The sequence below is a fragment of the Lytechinus variegatus genome, chromosome 18 (genome assembly GCF_018143015.1).
Source record: "Lytechinus variegatus isolate NC3 chromosome 18, Lvar_3.0, whole genome shotgun sequence".
NCBI lineage: Eukaryota > Metazoa > Echinodermata > Echinoidea > Temnopleuroida > Toxopneustidae > Lytechinus > Lytechinus variegatus.
The window spans coordinates 7,979,039-7,993,697 of record NC_054757.1 but is presented as its reverse complement, the minus strand read 5'-3'; the positions used below and the strand labels follow the sequence as shown (position 1 = coordinate 7,993,697).

At 36.8% G+C, this 14,659-nt stretch overlaps 1 protein-coding gene and 1 long non-coding RNA gene across 6 annotated transcripts in view; one reads left to right on the top strand and one right to left on the bottom strand.

The window, feature by feature from the left end:
- The window catches only part of LOC121431566 (protein transport protein Sec24A-like), a 38,714-nt gene extending 28,641 nt beyond the window's left edge, over window positions 1-10,073 (top strand). For 2 of the 5 annotated variants that reach the window (XM_041629105.1, XM_041629102.1), the window contains exons 18-23: window positions 438-548; window positions 3,252-3,430; window positions 3,942-4,079; window positions 5,162-5,359; window positions 6,406-6,509; window positions 8,853-10,072. In XM_041629105.1, coding sequence (XP_041485039.1) covers window positions 438-548; window positions 3,252-3,430; window positions 3,942-4,079; window positions 5,162-5,359; window positions 6,406-6,509; window positions 8,853-8,964 — 842 coding nt within the window. In that variant the 3' untranslated portion in view covers window positions 8,965-10,072. Of the gene's footprint in view, window positions 1-437; window positions 549-3,251; window positions 3,431-3,941; window positions 4,080-5,161; window positions 5,360-6,405; window positions 6,510-8,852 lie in introns of all 5 variants that reach the window. The other 3 variants (XM_041629103.1, XM_041629104.1, XM_041629106.1) reach the window with 3 other exon arrangements.
- On the bottom strand, window positions 9,778-11,258 carry LOC121431567. The gene is made up of 2 exons (XR_005972138.1): window positions 10,304-11,258; window positions 9,778-9,865 (listed from the first exon to the last, which is right to left on the bottom strand). It is a non-coding gene; the product is annotated as an uncharacterized LOC121431567 (long non-coding RNA).
- Between the last annotated feature and the right edge of the window lie 3,401 nt (window positions 11,259-14,659).

The following is a 14,659-nucleotide window of genomic DNA, read 5'->3' as shown; positions in this document are numbered from 1 at the left end:
TAGTAATACACTGTCCCTCATGCGCTTATCTGTGTTGGTGATCATCAGTGTGAACATTTTTCAGCGTAGATTTCAAGATTTCACAAAGTTCAGTTTATGTAACTGTACCAGATCTAGATCCTCGATGATATAGTGACAATTAAGCCTGGTTTTACTGACTTTCTCGTGAAATCAGTGTTTACTGCAGCTACTTTCATTTATCTTTAATAGTGCTAACCTTAAATGTAGAAATACTAAAGTAATTTCTGTTTGTTTGTTTTATAGTATTTAGCATCTAGCATCAAATTAGTTTAAAATAATGCTGATTTCATGAAGGATATATTTACCCCAGTTGTTTAACCCCTGAAATGCTACCATATTACTTACTGGTACAACATTGGCTTTCTAGATATACATGTGAGAGAGATAATGATTCCTCTCCTTCTGTCTATCTACAGGTGAGCGTCGTATCCGAGTGCATACCATGTGTTTACCTGTGACCAATCAGCTGACGGATCTGATGGTAGGAGCAGACGCACAGGCCATTTCAGCTTTACTTGCTAGAATGGGTAAGAATTGTTCATTATCCCAATTACTGGTATTCTAATAACTAGACCCAGATTTGAAGATACATGTAAATGCCAGTGTGGTAACGATTTCAAAATGAGTTTGTACAGAATCCAATTAAATGACCACTTAAGTGTATGAATGTATGAATAGAAAATATGTGCTAAAGGATCCTAGAGGAAATTGTGTAGTTGCTGAGAAAAAGCATGACATTCAACCAAAGTCTCTTCCAAAGTAATAATAATAATACACTGTCCAACATGTGCTTATCTGTGTTGGTGATCTACAGATTGGTTACTTTCAGTTTCAGCTTAGATTTCATGGCCCGTATTCTGAAGTCGGGTTTAAAGTTGTGGTATAAGTATTGATAGCCAATCGTTACATAAATCACTAACAGTAGAGATATCATATTTCAGCTCATTTGGCTCTCAAATCATTCATGATTGTCTTGGAAGTGCAAATAGATGAATATCTTCACCATCAATGAATCAGGAAAGAGCACATTAAACATAAGAAACATACAACTTAACAAATATGTGGACACTTTTGGCTTGCCATAATTTTAGCACAGTTAAAACATGGTCTAAGTTAAACCTGACTTCAGAATATGGGCCCATGAGTTCACAATGTTTAGCTTATGTAGCTGAACCAGAGCGAGATTTAGGATGAGAGTGACAATTAACCGTTGTTTTTCAGACTCATGAAATAAGTGTCTACTGCATCTACTTTCATTGATCTATCTTTTATTCTGGATAAACCATGAATTTTAACTATAGATTGCTACTGTTGATCTTCAATATACATGATAAAGATAATTGACCACAAAAATATTTGAAATCTTCGTAGTTATCCTATTCTCATTTCATTAAAAAGTATACATATTAACTTTTCAAAGCATTCTGAAATTATTTGTTTTTGATGAGCAAGGTGGCAAATGGACTACATGAAAATGCGGTCTACCTTGATCAAGGGTTAGCTAAACCATTACTATGAGAATACCATCTAATGTCCCCTAGATTCTGTGGTCTGTGCACAAAGCCTATAGGAATGACAGACTTTATGGCCCGAATTCACAAAGGTGGTTTTGAAAACCCATGGTTGAGTCCACGGTTTATGCAGATTTCCTGTATAAATTCTGCTTATTTTACCGCGTATAATAAAAAATGTCCAATGCTAATGTGCGCTTTTGTCACAGTGCGCCAAATTGAAGCCTGTTGCCGTGGTTATCCACGCTATTTTATTCATGAGAACACTGTTTTGAATTAATGAGTCCACTGTTTCAAACATTGGACTCGTGAATAAAATAGTGTATCTAACCCTAGTAACAGGCTTCAATGTGGCACACTGAAAAGAGCATGCATCAGCATTGGAATTTTTATACACACGCCCGATACGCGCTAAATTAAGGGTAATTTACACAGGAAATCTGCATAAACCATGGACTCAATCGTGGGCTTTCAAAACTACCTTTGTGAATTCTGGCCTATGAGTCAATAGGCTAATATCATAATAACATTTTGAAGATGCGATAGTTGGCGATCAGGGAATATTTCTCCCAGATCAAATTTCATTAGCAAGCTTTATTGATGGATAGATTGTTCAATCAAAGTTCAGTACAGTCTGATATAAAACCATGCTTCACAAACGCTAATTGTTTCTTAATTAGTAAAGATGCTAAGCAGTTTGAAATGCATTAGCAGGGAAATTATTCACTGAATAATATCAGTTGATAAGTATACAAATGATGCATGGGTTAGAGTGGGTCAGTAGGAACTGTGTGCACAAGGTAACTTTGGCATGGTTTAACCCACGAGGCGCAGCCGAGTGGGTTTAGACCATAATGCCAAAGTTACCGCGTGCACACAGTTCCACTGACCCACGAAAGAAACCCATGCATCATCTGTTTTATAGAATGGAAAAAATTTATTGAATAAAATACAAAAATTAATGATTTACCGGATGCATGATAATTTCATGCGTCCGGTAAATTCAATTTACCGGACGCATGATTTTTTTACCGGACGCATGATTTATTTACCGGATGCATGAAAATTCCAAAATGTAATGCAGACACTTTGATAACCCTGGACAACATAAATATGGGCTTAACTGCATAATATGTTGGCACAAAGGCATTATTATACCCAAACTGCCAAATACAGCTTTGCATTGACAAGATCTTGAGGCAGCCTCCGACCTCCAATAGCTGTGTGTGTATGCCCGGGCCGCGGCGGGGGCCAGCGCTTGCAGCTGCCTGGCCGGCCTGCAGTGCAGTGGAGAATTTGGCTGTTCACAGCTCAGGGCAGTAGATCTAACATTAGATCGTATGTCTAGACTTCTCAACTAACAAGTATGCGGGCAGTTTTAATCCCAATGACAATTACAGTACCGTATTTGTACTTACAGATCATTTTGCATCCTTTATTTGATTCATTCTGCCTTGATCGAAAATTCAAAATTTTGACGTAAACAAGCGTAACAGTACATGCGCGATGACATCACAATAACCTTTTCGGGCGATAGCTTGTTTACAGTGGATATCGTTTTGATTATCGGGATATCGTTCGTGCAGCCCAGTAAAAATTCTTGCATAGCTCTCAACCAATCAGATTGCAGGGATTTTCTCATCCATTCTATAATATCCTCTTCCTCATCTCATGAAAATGACAATGATCATTATTTCATTCTTTGATATTTTTTCACAGCTGTTGACAAGTGCCAAACCTCGTCCCTTGGAGACGCTCGGGATGCATTAGTTAACGTCTGCCTCGACTCATTGGCTGCTTACAAGTCAACACTAGCTAGCTCACATACGATGGGCGCCCTCATGTGTCCGCCAAACCTCAGGATGCTGCCTATCTATACATTGGCCCTGTTGAAGAACGTAAGTGGGTCCCACCTTTATTCAGTTTTATACAAACCATCAAACACAGGATGAAAAAAGATAAATGGGCGGTGATCCTGTGGATACATGTTCCCCCTCCCATTTCGCACTATAATTTGGAACACCTTCGTTGTGAAGCATAAATTAGAAACTTCGACTTTGGATAGCTAATTGTGAAACAAATCTCTAGCAGTAAATTTGTCAGCACACTTGATGCCCTACCTTTCCGGGAATTATTACTAAGATCTGATATTCAGAAAAGAACAAAGTAAACTTAGGAAACATAAATGTAAGCAACGCTTTGACATTGTCATCTTCCGGGGATTGTGGCAGAGTTAGACCTTGGCCTCAGTTACAACGTACTTCAGAATACGAGCCAATATGCTTTCCTCATGAGTTAATCTGTTTATCAGGAAACATGTCATGACGTTGTAAATCTCGATCACCATACCGCCATGCTCTTAGAATATTTTATTACAATTGCATTTTAACCTCCACTTTATCTTCTCAGCTTGCATTCCGCATCGGTATGAGCACAAAACTGGATACGAGAGTGTTTGCGATGGAGATGTTCAAATGCATGCCGATACTATACACGATGCTACACATTCACCCGGATCTGTACGCAGTACACAACCTTACTGAGGAGGTAAATATATGGTTGATACAGACATTTTTAACCACTTCACAGACTGTGGAATGTGTGAGTCGTTTGATGAGTTGGATTTATTCCATAGCTAGTTTAGCCTGTCATGTATAGAGATGCAATTGATTTGGTTTCTTAATACAACTTTCAATATTTCCTCAGTCATTGATAGGCATAATGATGTATTATGATGATTAATAACATCCCCCTCAGGGTTCATTGCTGATTCATGACCAGGGGCCTGTTGCAGAAAGAGTTGCGTTTAAACGCAAGTCAAAAAATCAAACGCAAGTCCCAAATGCGCGCTGTTGATTGGTTGAAAATCAAGTTGCGCATGATTTTTAGAGTTGCGATCGATGGCAACTCTTTCTGCAACGGGCCCCAGGCTAACCCTCGACCAAACCTTATTGTCTTCTCATTGGAATACCTGTGCAGAGAGAGAGAGAGCATTCCTCATGAGCCACACACTTATTATGTTAACTGTTCCATAATTCTTTCTGTAGGATGCATTGTTGCTACAAGACCAGGGCCCCAGTCTTACAAAGAGTTGCAATTGATCCAATCAACCACAACTATGGAAAGCCAGCAACATCTAAAAAGCATGTTTATTGAAAATATTTTCTAGATATGATGTCCATTCATAACTTCATAGTTTTCTTGAAAATACAGTGCCTATCCTTGTTTCCAAAAGGACATGGTGCAACTTTTCCTGAGGAAAATTTAGGACATTGATGGATTTCCATATACTTGAAGTTGATTGGATCAATCGTAGCTGTTTGTAGGATGGGGCCCAGGCAATCCCACAGCCAAACCTTATTGGTTTATCATCATAATATCTAAGCAGAGATGGTGCATTCCTCTTGAACTGCACACTTTAACATTGAAAATTACTCTGATAATGTTTATTGCTCTTGAACTCTTCGCCACAGGGTGCATTATTGCTTCAGGACCAGGCCATCCAATAATCAAACCTTATTGGTTTATCAGAATATCTAAACAGAGATGGCGCATTCCTCTTGAACTGCACACTGTATCATTGAAAATTACTCAGACAATGTTAATTGTTCTTGAACTCTTCACCACAGGGTGCATTATTGCTTCAGGACCAGGCCATCCCGCAACCAAACCGTATTGGCCTCTCATCAGAGTACCTAAGCAGAGACGGGGCATTCCTGATGGACTGCGGGGATATCATGTACCTCTTTATTGGTCAGAATGTCTCACCTGACTTCTGCAAGGATGTTCTTGACGCGCCAAACTTTGTTAGCATACCAGAAGGACAGGTTTGTGGATTTCCTTTTTGTTTTGAGGGTTTATTTTTTGGGGGACTAACATTCAATTTGGCAAGGCATTTATCTACATTTGACATGCTCTACCCAGGTGTAGTAAATGGGTAATAATAATAGTATAGGTATATTTACCCAGGGAAGCCACTTCAGTTCTGAAAACTGTTCTCCCAGCGTGCCCTGCTGTTATTATTACCCCGGCTTTAGCTGGGATGCCTAGGCTCTCAAGCATTCAAAGAATTTCTTCCTACCGGGTACCCATTCACCTCACCTTGGTTGAGTGCAGCACAATATGGATTAATTTCTTGCCGAAGGAAATTATGCCATGGCTGGGATTCGAACCCACGACCCTCTTTTAAAGTCAGAAGACTAATCCACTGGGCCACAACGCTACATCACTGGGGTACCCAGTAAGAAGAAATTCCTTGAATGCCTGATCAGGGTAGCTGTGCTAAAGCCGAGGTAATTGTTAAGCACGATAGAAATGTTGCATATTATTATTATCTACGAAGAATCTGTACCAAACTCGATATTTATAAATGTGGAAAGAAATTTGAATGTATTTGATGCAAATTCTTTTAATTTTATTTCTGTCACTTTCATAATTAAAGATAAAACAAACAAAAAACATACAAGAAAATAAATGGCCTGTTCCTTCTACAACCCACTCACAGCTGCATATATTTATGCAAAACATTTGTCTATAAATATGATGGATTATGTATCAAATTGAAGTACATTTGTAGTCTAGTTTGTAGATGATAATATCAGAAGTGACTGATATATGTACACAGTTTTACTACCCAATCATAAACCATATCATGTTCAATTGAATCGTAAGTGGGCTATATGCAAGCAGCCAGACATGTGTTGAACTTGTATCTGGCCTTGGACTCCAAATGGCTAGTTGTACATACATGTATGCCTTCCAAGTCTCATCATATGCTATATCATTTCTTTATGATATAAATATCATATACCCATTTCAAGTGGACACATGCATACATGTTCTGAACTCATATCATGTATTGTTCCCATATTAGATTGACTTGCCTGAGTTGGATAACCCAAGGTCTGAACAGCTTAGACTATTTGTGAGCTGGCTTCTAGAGAAGAGACCGTACCACGCCCCATTATTGATCATTAGGTAAGTTCACCAACCCTATCCTGCCCCCCCCAAAAAAAAAAATTATAATGGATTTTAAAAAGGAGTAATTGCTGACTGGGTTTATTTAATTGGTTTTTATTGTTTTACCAACAATATTCACATGTTTGCATGATTATCAAGATAAAAAAAATACAGAAAACTTAATACATAATGTATATGAAATGTACAGTGCGTATCAAAAAAAACGGGACAGATTTGAAAAGTCTATAAAATTTTAGTTTCAAATTATTATGTCTATATTTTGGTGTTAATAGGTGCTCTAAGGTCTGGTCTTTCAAATGCTATTAAAAAAAATAGTTTCGTTCATGCTTGAGCGAACACGGGACGTTTTTGTTGGGGGTTCAAAAAGAGGCTTGCGCCAGAATTGCAGAATATGAGTAATATGATGATCGGACTTCTTGCTTATTAGCAGACTTCCTCTTAACCTTTTCATTATCTTTGCCATAATTTTCAAATCATGCGGTCAAAATTCATTTTCAGATTATTTATTTGCTTGAATTATTCTGTTATTTCTTTTTAATATGCTCTCTGTTAGCTTTGAATATTCCTTCTTCAAGCTAAAATTATTTTTTTCAACCGAATTATGGGAGAGCATGGATTTTTTTATTCAAATCCTTTCATTATGTGCTACAAAGATTATGGTGCCTTTTGAACAAAGCCACACAGATGGGTGGGCGCTCGGGTTGCCCCCCCCCCCCAAATTAAAAAAATCTTGACCAAGAAAAAAAGTGGACAGGAAATAAAAGGAAAGATAGAAAGTAAAATATATTATTTTCTGAATATTATGTCAAAAACTATCACAAAATTTGATATTGTAATTAAAAAAAGGTGGGAATATTTGCATGCTCACTTCGCTCGCTCACAACTTTTTAATACATTTCACCCGATCTGCCATATCTAGCTCCTTCAAAATTGACTCAATACACCATTGTCATTGAAAGACATGAATCCCTTCCTGTGTTTCCTGTCAAGCAATTAAACTTGGTCAAGGAATTAATGACCCATTGAAAATAGATTCATGTCTTTTAAAGGTACATAACATTATTTGTTTCACATAATAAAACGATTTTGATAATCACAAGTTTTCCCAATTAATCATTCAAATCTTCTTGCTTGGGTTGACAAAAAAATCTTCTTTTCTCAGTTACTTATGAAGGAAAATTAAAAGGTAAGAGAAGATTAAATGAAAAAACGAAATAATAAATTGAATAAATAACTTTGTAAATGAAATTTGAGAGCATAATTCGAAAGTTGCGGCACAGATAATGAAAAGGTCAAGAGGAAGTCTCCTGATTAGCAAGAAGTCCGATCATTGTATTACACATATTCTGCAATTCTGGCGCAAAGATAAGACCTTAGAGCATCTATTAACACCAAAATATAGACATCATTATTTGAAACAAAAATTTTATAGACTTCAAATCTGTCCCGTTTTTTTTTATACGCACTGTATAGTAGAAGTGATATATGGAGCCAGAAATTATCACATGTGCTGGTTGGGCTGTCCCACTATACCGTATTACAAATGTAGAGATGAAAACAAAATTGTCACTTGCACTATGGCCTAGTCCTTGGCTCTATTTTGCTATGTTATTGAACATATGTATTTGTCTTGTATTTTACACTGTCCTTTCATTGTTACTTGTTTGAGAAAATTAAGCAAACAAGTATGCATCCTGAGTCGTATTATATCAGTTCAGTTTGGTTTATTTTTATTTCAACTCGAGCCAATTTAACAGTAAAAGAAATCATCATAAAGATACAAATAAGGAATATACAACTATACACAGTATGACAATATGACATAGGTAAATGAATATTTACAATTACTAAACAATATGATAATTATGTTAATGATATTTACAATAATTATACTTGCTTATATAGCGCTTAACACTTTATCAGAAGTCTCTAAGCGCTCTACAGTATATGCAGCATAATTACCCTGGCTTTAGCAGTGCAGCTGTTACGCGCGCTGCGTTTCAAGGAATAAATTCCTGCCAGGTACCCATTTACCTCACCTGGGTTGAGTGCAGCACATTGTGGATCAATTTCTTGCTGAAGGAAATTACGCCATGGTTGGGATTCGAACCCACGACCCTCTGTTTCAGAGTACGGAGACTAATCCACTGGGCCACAACGCTCCACAATGAACACTGTAGAATATTTATGATAAAGCATTTTGCATATGACTTGTTTTGTTCATCTTTACTATTTGAATAAAAGTTGAGGAAATGGAGGGATCCACTAACAGTCCAACATTTTTTTTTATAAGACTGGCAAGGGGAAAAAACATTTCTTCATTTTTTTTATCACCAACAGGGATGACAGCCGGGACCGAAGCCTATTCCTGGGCCACCTGATCCAGGACCGATCAGAGGGATCCATGTCGTACTACGAGTTCATCCAGCATCTACAGAAAGAGATCAAATAGTTCCTGGACTAGTTCCTGTGGGAACCTGGGTCCAGTGAAAGCTCTATGATAGTCTAAATCTGAAATCTTTGAAGGCACAAACTTACAGTCGATGATTCTCACTTGTGTCATATGTCATTGGTTCATGATGAATATGGAATTTTAGTTTTTAACCCAGTAGACCACCAAACCCTGTTATATAAAAAAGAATGAAATCAATTATGCAATTAATCGTAAGTCTGTAGCAAACCATGTACAAAACTTACAATTAATTGTGAATATTAATTGTATAAATTTCTGTTATTTGGCCCTTATATTTGTATGCCTGTGACCCTTACCTTATCAAGATGGAAACCAAGTTCTTATTCATCTCAAAGTTGTATTGTCCAGACTTGTGAAATCAATGCCAATTGGATGATTTATACACCCAATGAGTTGAAATTCTACCTATCTCACCAACCGAAGTTTCATCATTATCTTGGACCTCATACTTTCCCAATCTATTTTTGTACCTATCAGTGGCTGCTGGTGACTCTTGGTATTTGTGAACAGCCGAAGGGGGATTATAAGTCTTGTCTTGTTTACAGTCTTACCCTTTCTACACTTAAGTGAAAACATCTGTGTAATCAAAATGGTGGTAATCAATTCATTGTACTTTCGGATATTTTGTAAGTTTGAGTATTACGCTTTGCATGATGGTTATGCAATGGAATGATGGGTATTATTGTTGCTACCTGAGCAGGCAAATTGTGGTATTGGTGCATACATGTACATGACAAGTTTTCCAAGTTTGTGGTCCAGTGAAACAAATGTCCTTTGAAAGTATTTCACATCCTTTGTGAAAATCCCTCCCCTGAATCGAATGTAAGGCAGCCGTGATCTGTAATTTTCATCTTCCGATGTCTTACAAATTCAAAGACACCTTTTAATAATTATCCATTTTGGGTTCTACTTCTGTGTTCTTAGTCCTACTTTTGACACACAGAGGCCCGAATTCACACAGGTGGTTTTGAAAACCCACGGTTGAGTCCAGGGTTTATGCAGATTTCCTGTATAAATTACGCTTAATTTAGCGCGTATCTGGCGTGTGTATAAAAGTGTCTAATGCTGATGCGCGCTTTTGTCACAGTGCGCCAAATTGACGCCTGTTGCCATGGTTAGATAAGCTATTTTATTCATGAGTCCACTCTTCAAACAGTGGACTCATGAATAAAATAGCGTGGATAACCACGGCAACAGACGTCAATTTGGCGCACTGCGCGCATCAGAATTCGACATTTTTTATACACGCTAAATCAAGCGTAATTTATACAGGAAATCTGTGTAAACCATGGACTCAACCGTGGGTTTTCAAAACCACCTTTGTGAAATCGGGCCAGAGAGTTCAAAAAATGTGGGACTTTTATCAGGCTTTATGCAATTAGTGTGCAGCTAGGTAGTTCAAAGAATGAGTTTAGTTACGGGAGAAACCCAATAACACGTCCATGGTTTCATGGTAATCCGATATATTTAATCCACATAACGAGAAGATCTAAAACATTATCTTGTTTCAGTAGTCTGAGCTTTACAATTCTTTTTATATTTGAAGGTATTCACTGTTCTAAAGGGTTTCTGTGATTATAATTCTCAATGATCGTGAGATGGGTTTGTATGGTTTCTAGATAGAGCTTTGGATTATTTCCCGACATCGAGAGAAAAAAAGAATTCATGTTCAGACAAGCACTCAGCAATTTCTAAATTTCCAAAATTATTTTGTCAGTGTTTTGTAGGACACGTGTATTAGAGTCACCAATAAGACCATCAGAGGGGTGTTTTACAAAGATTTAAGTATGTCGCACTTAAATGCCGACGCGTATCTGAAATGCAACGCGCAATCTTATTGATCAATACGCTGTAGTGCGCGTCCTCTTTGCGTGATCTGACCAATGCGGTCAAGCCTTTTATACCTCGCGCAACTAGGCATTTAAGTGCGACTCTAAGTCATACTTAAATCTTTGTGAAACACCCCCCAGATTTGTTTTTTAGTGAAGGAAAAGTGAAGTCACAATGGCCTCCGACAAATCTTCAAAATTGTACAAAACTCGACAAATATTTACTCAAAGTCTGCACAAAATTTATATTTTCTAACATCTAAGGTACAGTGAAAAACTTTCAGGCCCGTATTCATAAAGGTGGTTTTGAAAACCCACGGTTGAGTCCATGGTTTATGCAGATTTCCTGTATAAATTACGCTTATATTAGCGCGCATCGGGTGCGTGTATACCAAATGTCCAATGCTGATGCGCGCTTTTGTAACAGTGCGCCAAATCGACGCATGTTACCATGGTTATATACGCTGTTTTATTCATGAGTCCACTGTTTGAAGAGTGGACTCATGATTAAAAACAGTGGACTCATGAATAAAATAGCGTATATAACCATGGTAACATGCGTCGATTTGGCGCACTGTGACAAAAGCGCGCATCAGCATCGGACATTTTTTATATGCGCTCCTGATACGCGCAAAATTAAACGTAATTTATACAAGAAATCTGCATAAACCATGGGTTCAACCGTGGGTTTTCAAAACCACCTTTGTGAATACGGGCCTCAATGTCACTGATGTTTGGAATATAACAAAAGTACATTTCTACTACTGTTTTGGAGGATGGGGTTGTTTCATGAAATGCTGCATCAGTGATTTTCATTGACACATTTACTGTCAGCCAATCAGATTCATAGATTTCAGAAGCTTGAAATTGTTGTCGGTGAACCCTACCACTTCATGGAACACCCCTTTGGTAACTAACCCATGCTGTTTGAACTGTCATATGCACATCAGAGTTCTAATCATTCTTGAATCAAGTACTTACAGTAAAGATGATTGTTTGAAGAGCTCAATGCTATAAAGACATTTTCTACTTACCTCCAGGTTAATACTGTCTCTAGTAATTCGTAGATTGAGTATTCACAACCGTTTTCAACATACTTGGTCAGGTTATGATAATAATGATTATTTGTATATCACAAAGTGGAATGCCTCTGGCTGGACTTTTTAACCAATTAAAAAATTAAAGTATGTTTTGGTAGATAGGGCCATTTTATAGGTCTTTCTGCAGGTTATTTTTTAGTGAGTACATCAACAAGGCTGAGAGTGTGTCTAAATACCAAGGGAAATGCATTCACCATTGACTGTTTAAGTATAAGTTTCCGAAACTTGGCGTCAGATTTAGGGCAGTTCCATAAAATAATCATCGTTTTGTAAATCTGACCCCCTTTCTCATATACTGCTGAATGCATGATAATTGTAGAGCATTACTAAATAATATGAACTAGATATTAAAGAGAAATTCCAGTATTTGCAGTAAACGCTGATTTCATGAGAAAGTCTGTAAAACCAGGCTTAATTGTCAGAATATCATCGAGGATCTAGATCTGGTACAGTTACATAAACTGAACTTTGTGAAATCTTGAAATCTACGCTGAAAAACGTTCACACTGAAGATCACCAACACAGATAGGCACACGTGGGACAGTGTATTATTACTGCTGGAATAAAGACCCGACGGAAGTGACCGAATCCGCGCTTATTTTGCTTATTTCTCAGCAATTACACAATTTCTCCCAGAATCCTTTGGCACATATTTTTATTCATACAAACAGACACTTGGGTGGTCATTATATTAGATTCAGTAAAGAGTCATTTTGAGATCATTACCAAAACTGGAATTTATCTTTAAAAGAAAGACAATTTGTTTCACTAAAGTCCCACATACAACTTAGAGGGGGTCAAACGTACCTAATTTATAGAATTACTTTTGTGCATCATATATTTCACACTATTATATACATCATTTGTCATGTATCATTCAAATATGAAAACAATATCATTTCTCTTTTGTAGCAATGAGCATCCATTTTATCATAAACAGGATAGAACGTTGCTTCATTGACACAAAGATTTCATATTGTTGATTTAAACTAGAAAATAGACCTAGTCAGCTGCAATGTTTGCTGTATGATTTTACACATGTTCTGACAGTTCTATTTCATATAATATTATGCATCGCAGTTATAGGATAAAAGCTAGGTGAGATCGAAGATTTGTTTATATTAATTTCATCTCTTACAGACTTGTGAAATTTATTGAGTAGATAGGGGAGAAATGGCATATTTAGCATGTGTTCTTTGAAGAACACACATTAGGATAGAGTAAAGTAATATATTCTTGTAAGATTTATTAGTGCATTACTATTTAATATGATTTTGAGTAATATTATTTTTTGTTGAAGTATTCTATGCCTTGAAGGTATTTTGAGAGATTATTCTTGTTTTCATTTTCTACAACTATGAACATTTCATCAATTTGTGGAATGACTGGTTTATTTCAAGATGTATTTTAACTGTACAAAGCAGAGAGAGAGCATGGGGTTGCGATGTAAGGGGGGGGGGTCAATTATTACAACATTTCACAGTGCAGGGTTCTACATGATATTTAGTTGGAACATTGCAAGAGTGGCTCAGTTTTTGCAGTAATGTGACCCTGTAAGATTTTGTTTGACAAAATTAACATATTCATTTTTATATCCTGAAACACAAAATGACAGGGGCCTAAAAGGGAACTGCCCCCAACCCCATCCAGGGTTCATCAGCTTCCTATACTCGGCTCTCAAAAATTCTGGAAGTGTGGGAGCATTTCATAAGAATCTCGTCAGTAATTTGTATTTGTGCAATGCAAATCAAAATGACGCTTTTCAGTAGCTTATAACAAGGAGTTTCTCTGATGTGACTGGACGCTTCGTGATGATGTTCCTCTCTTGCTGTATGAAGTTAATTCTACATTTTCATTTATTGTAAAATGTTCACTGCACAGAAAACATTATTTATGACTGAGATATGTAACCGCAACATTGCTCTTTATTTCTGTCAACTCGCTATGTTATTTTCCACCTTTTTCATTAGGTATGCTTTGATATATACTCACCTTCAAATGCCATTCAGTTGAAATAATCAGATGTTAACTTTCGTCTTTTTCAGAAAAAGGTTATGATGATTGAGATACAAATCACTTCTATAAAAGTATGATTTTCGAAGTTTTCTTATTAAGAGTAAGACTGCTTTGAAATCAGAATTTTGCCTTTTATACCGTAAATAATGAATACACGTATATTGCATTCAATGTGAAGTTGCCCCCCCCCCCTCCAATATCAATAGAAGTGAATCAAGGATTCATGGTTTTCACAACACCACTTTGGCATATTTATCAGTCTCTGTACCATTGGGTGTTCTGCTGAACTATGTTGGCTACAATTAGGGATGGTACACAAATGCCAGAAATATTAGATAAATCCCCGGAAAAGGCTTTTCCTGTCTTCTCATATACCTACCACTACGTAAAATTGAAATTATGAAGCTTTATCTTGCATTTGGAACTAAATTATGAATCTTAATCTTCATTTTTTAAGAAGCAATTAGTGAAGAGCTTGTATATTACCATTGTAATTGAAATGTCATTTAAACATAACCCGAGTCCTTGTATGTTTATTTGGTCAATTTTATAGTACATAGTAATTATATATTTGAACCAATATTGGCATGTTGTGTACAAGGCATGAACTATTTTGTAAAATAAGATTGATATAGAAGCTGGCTCAAAAGCCCATTTTAAGATTACACAACATAAAGTTGGATATCACTTATACAGTAAAGAAAACTGTGAGAGAAAATTAAGTTGAAA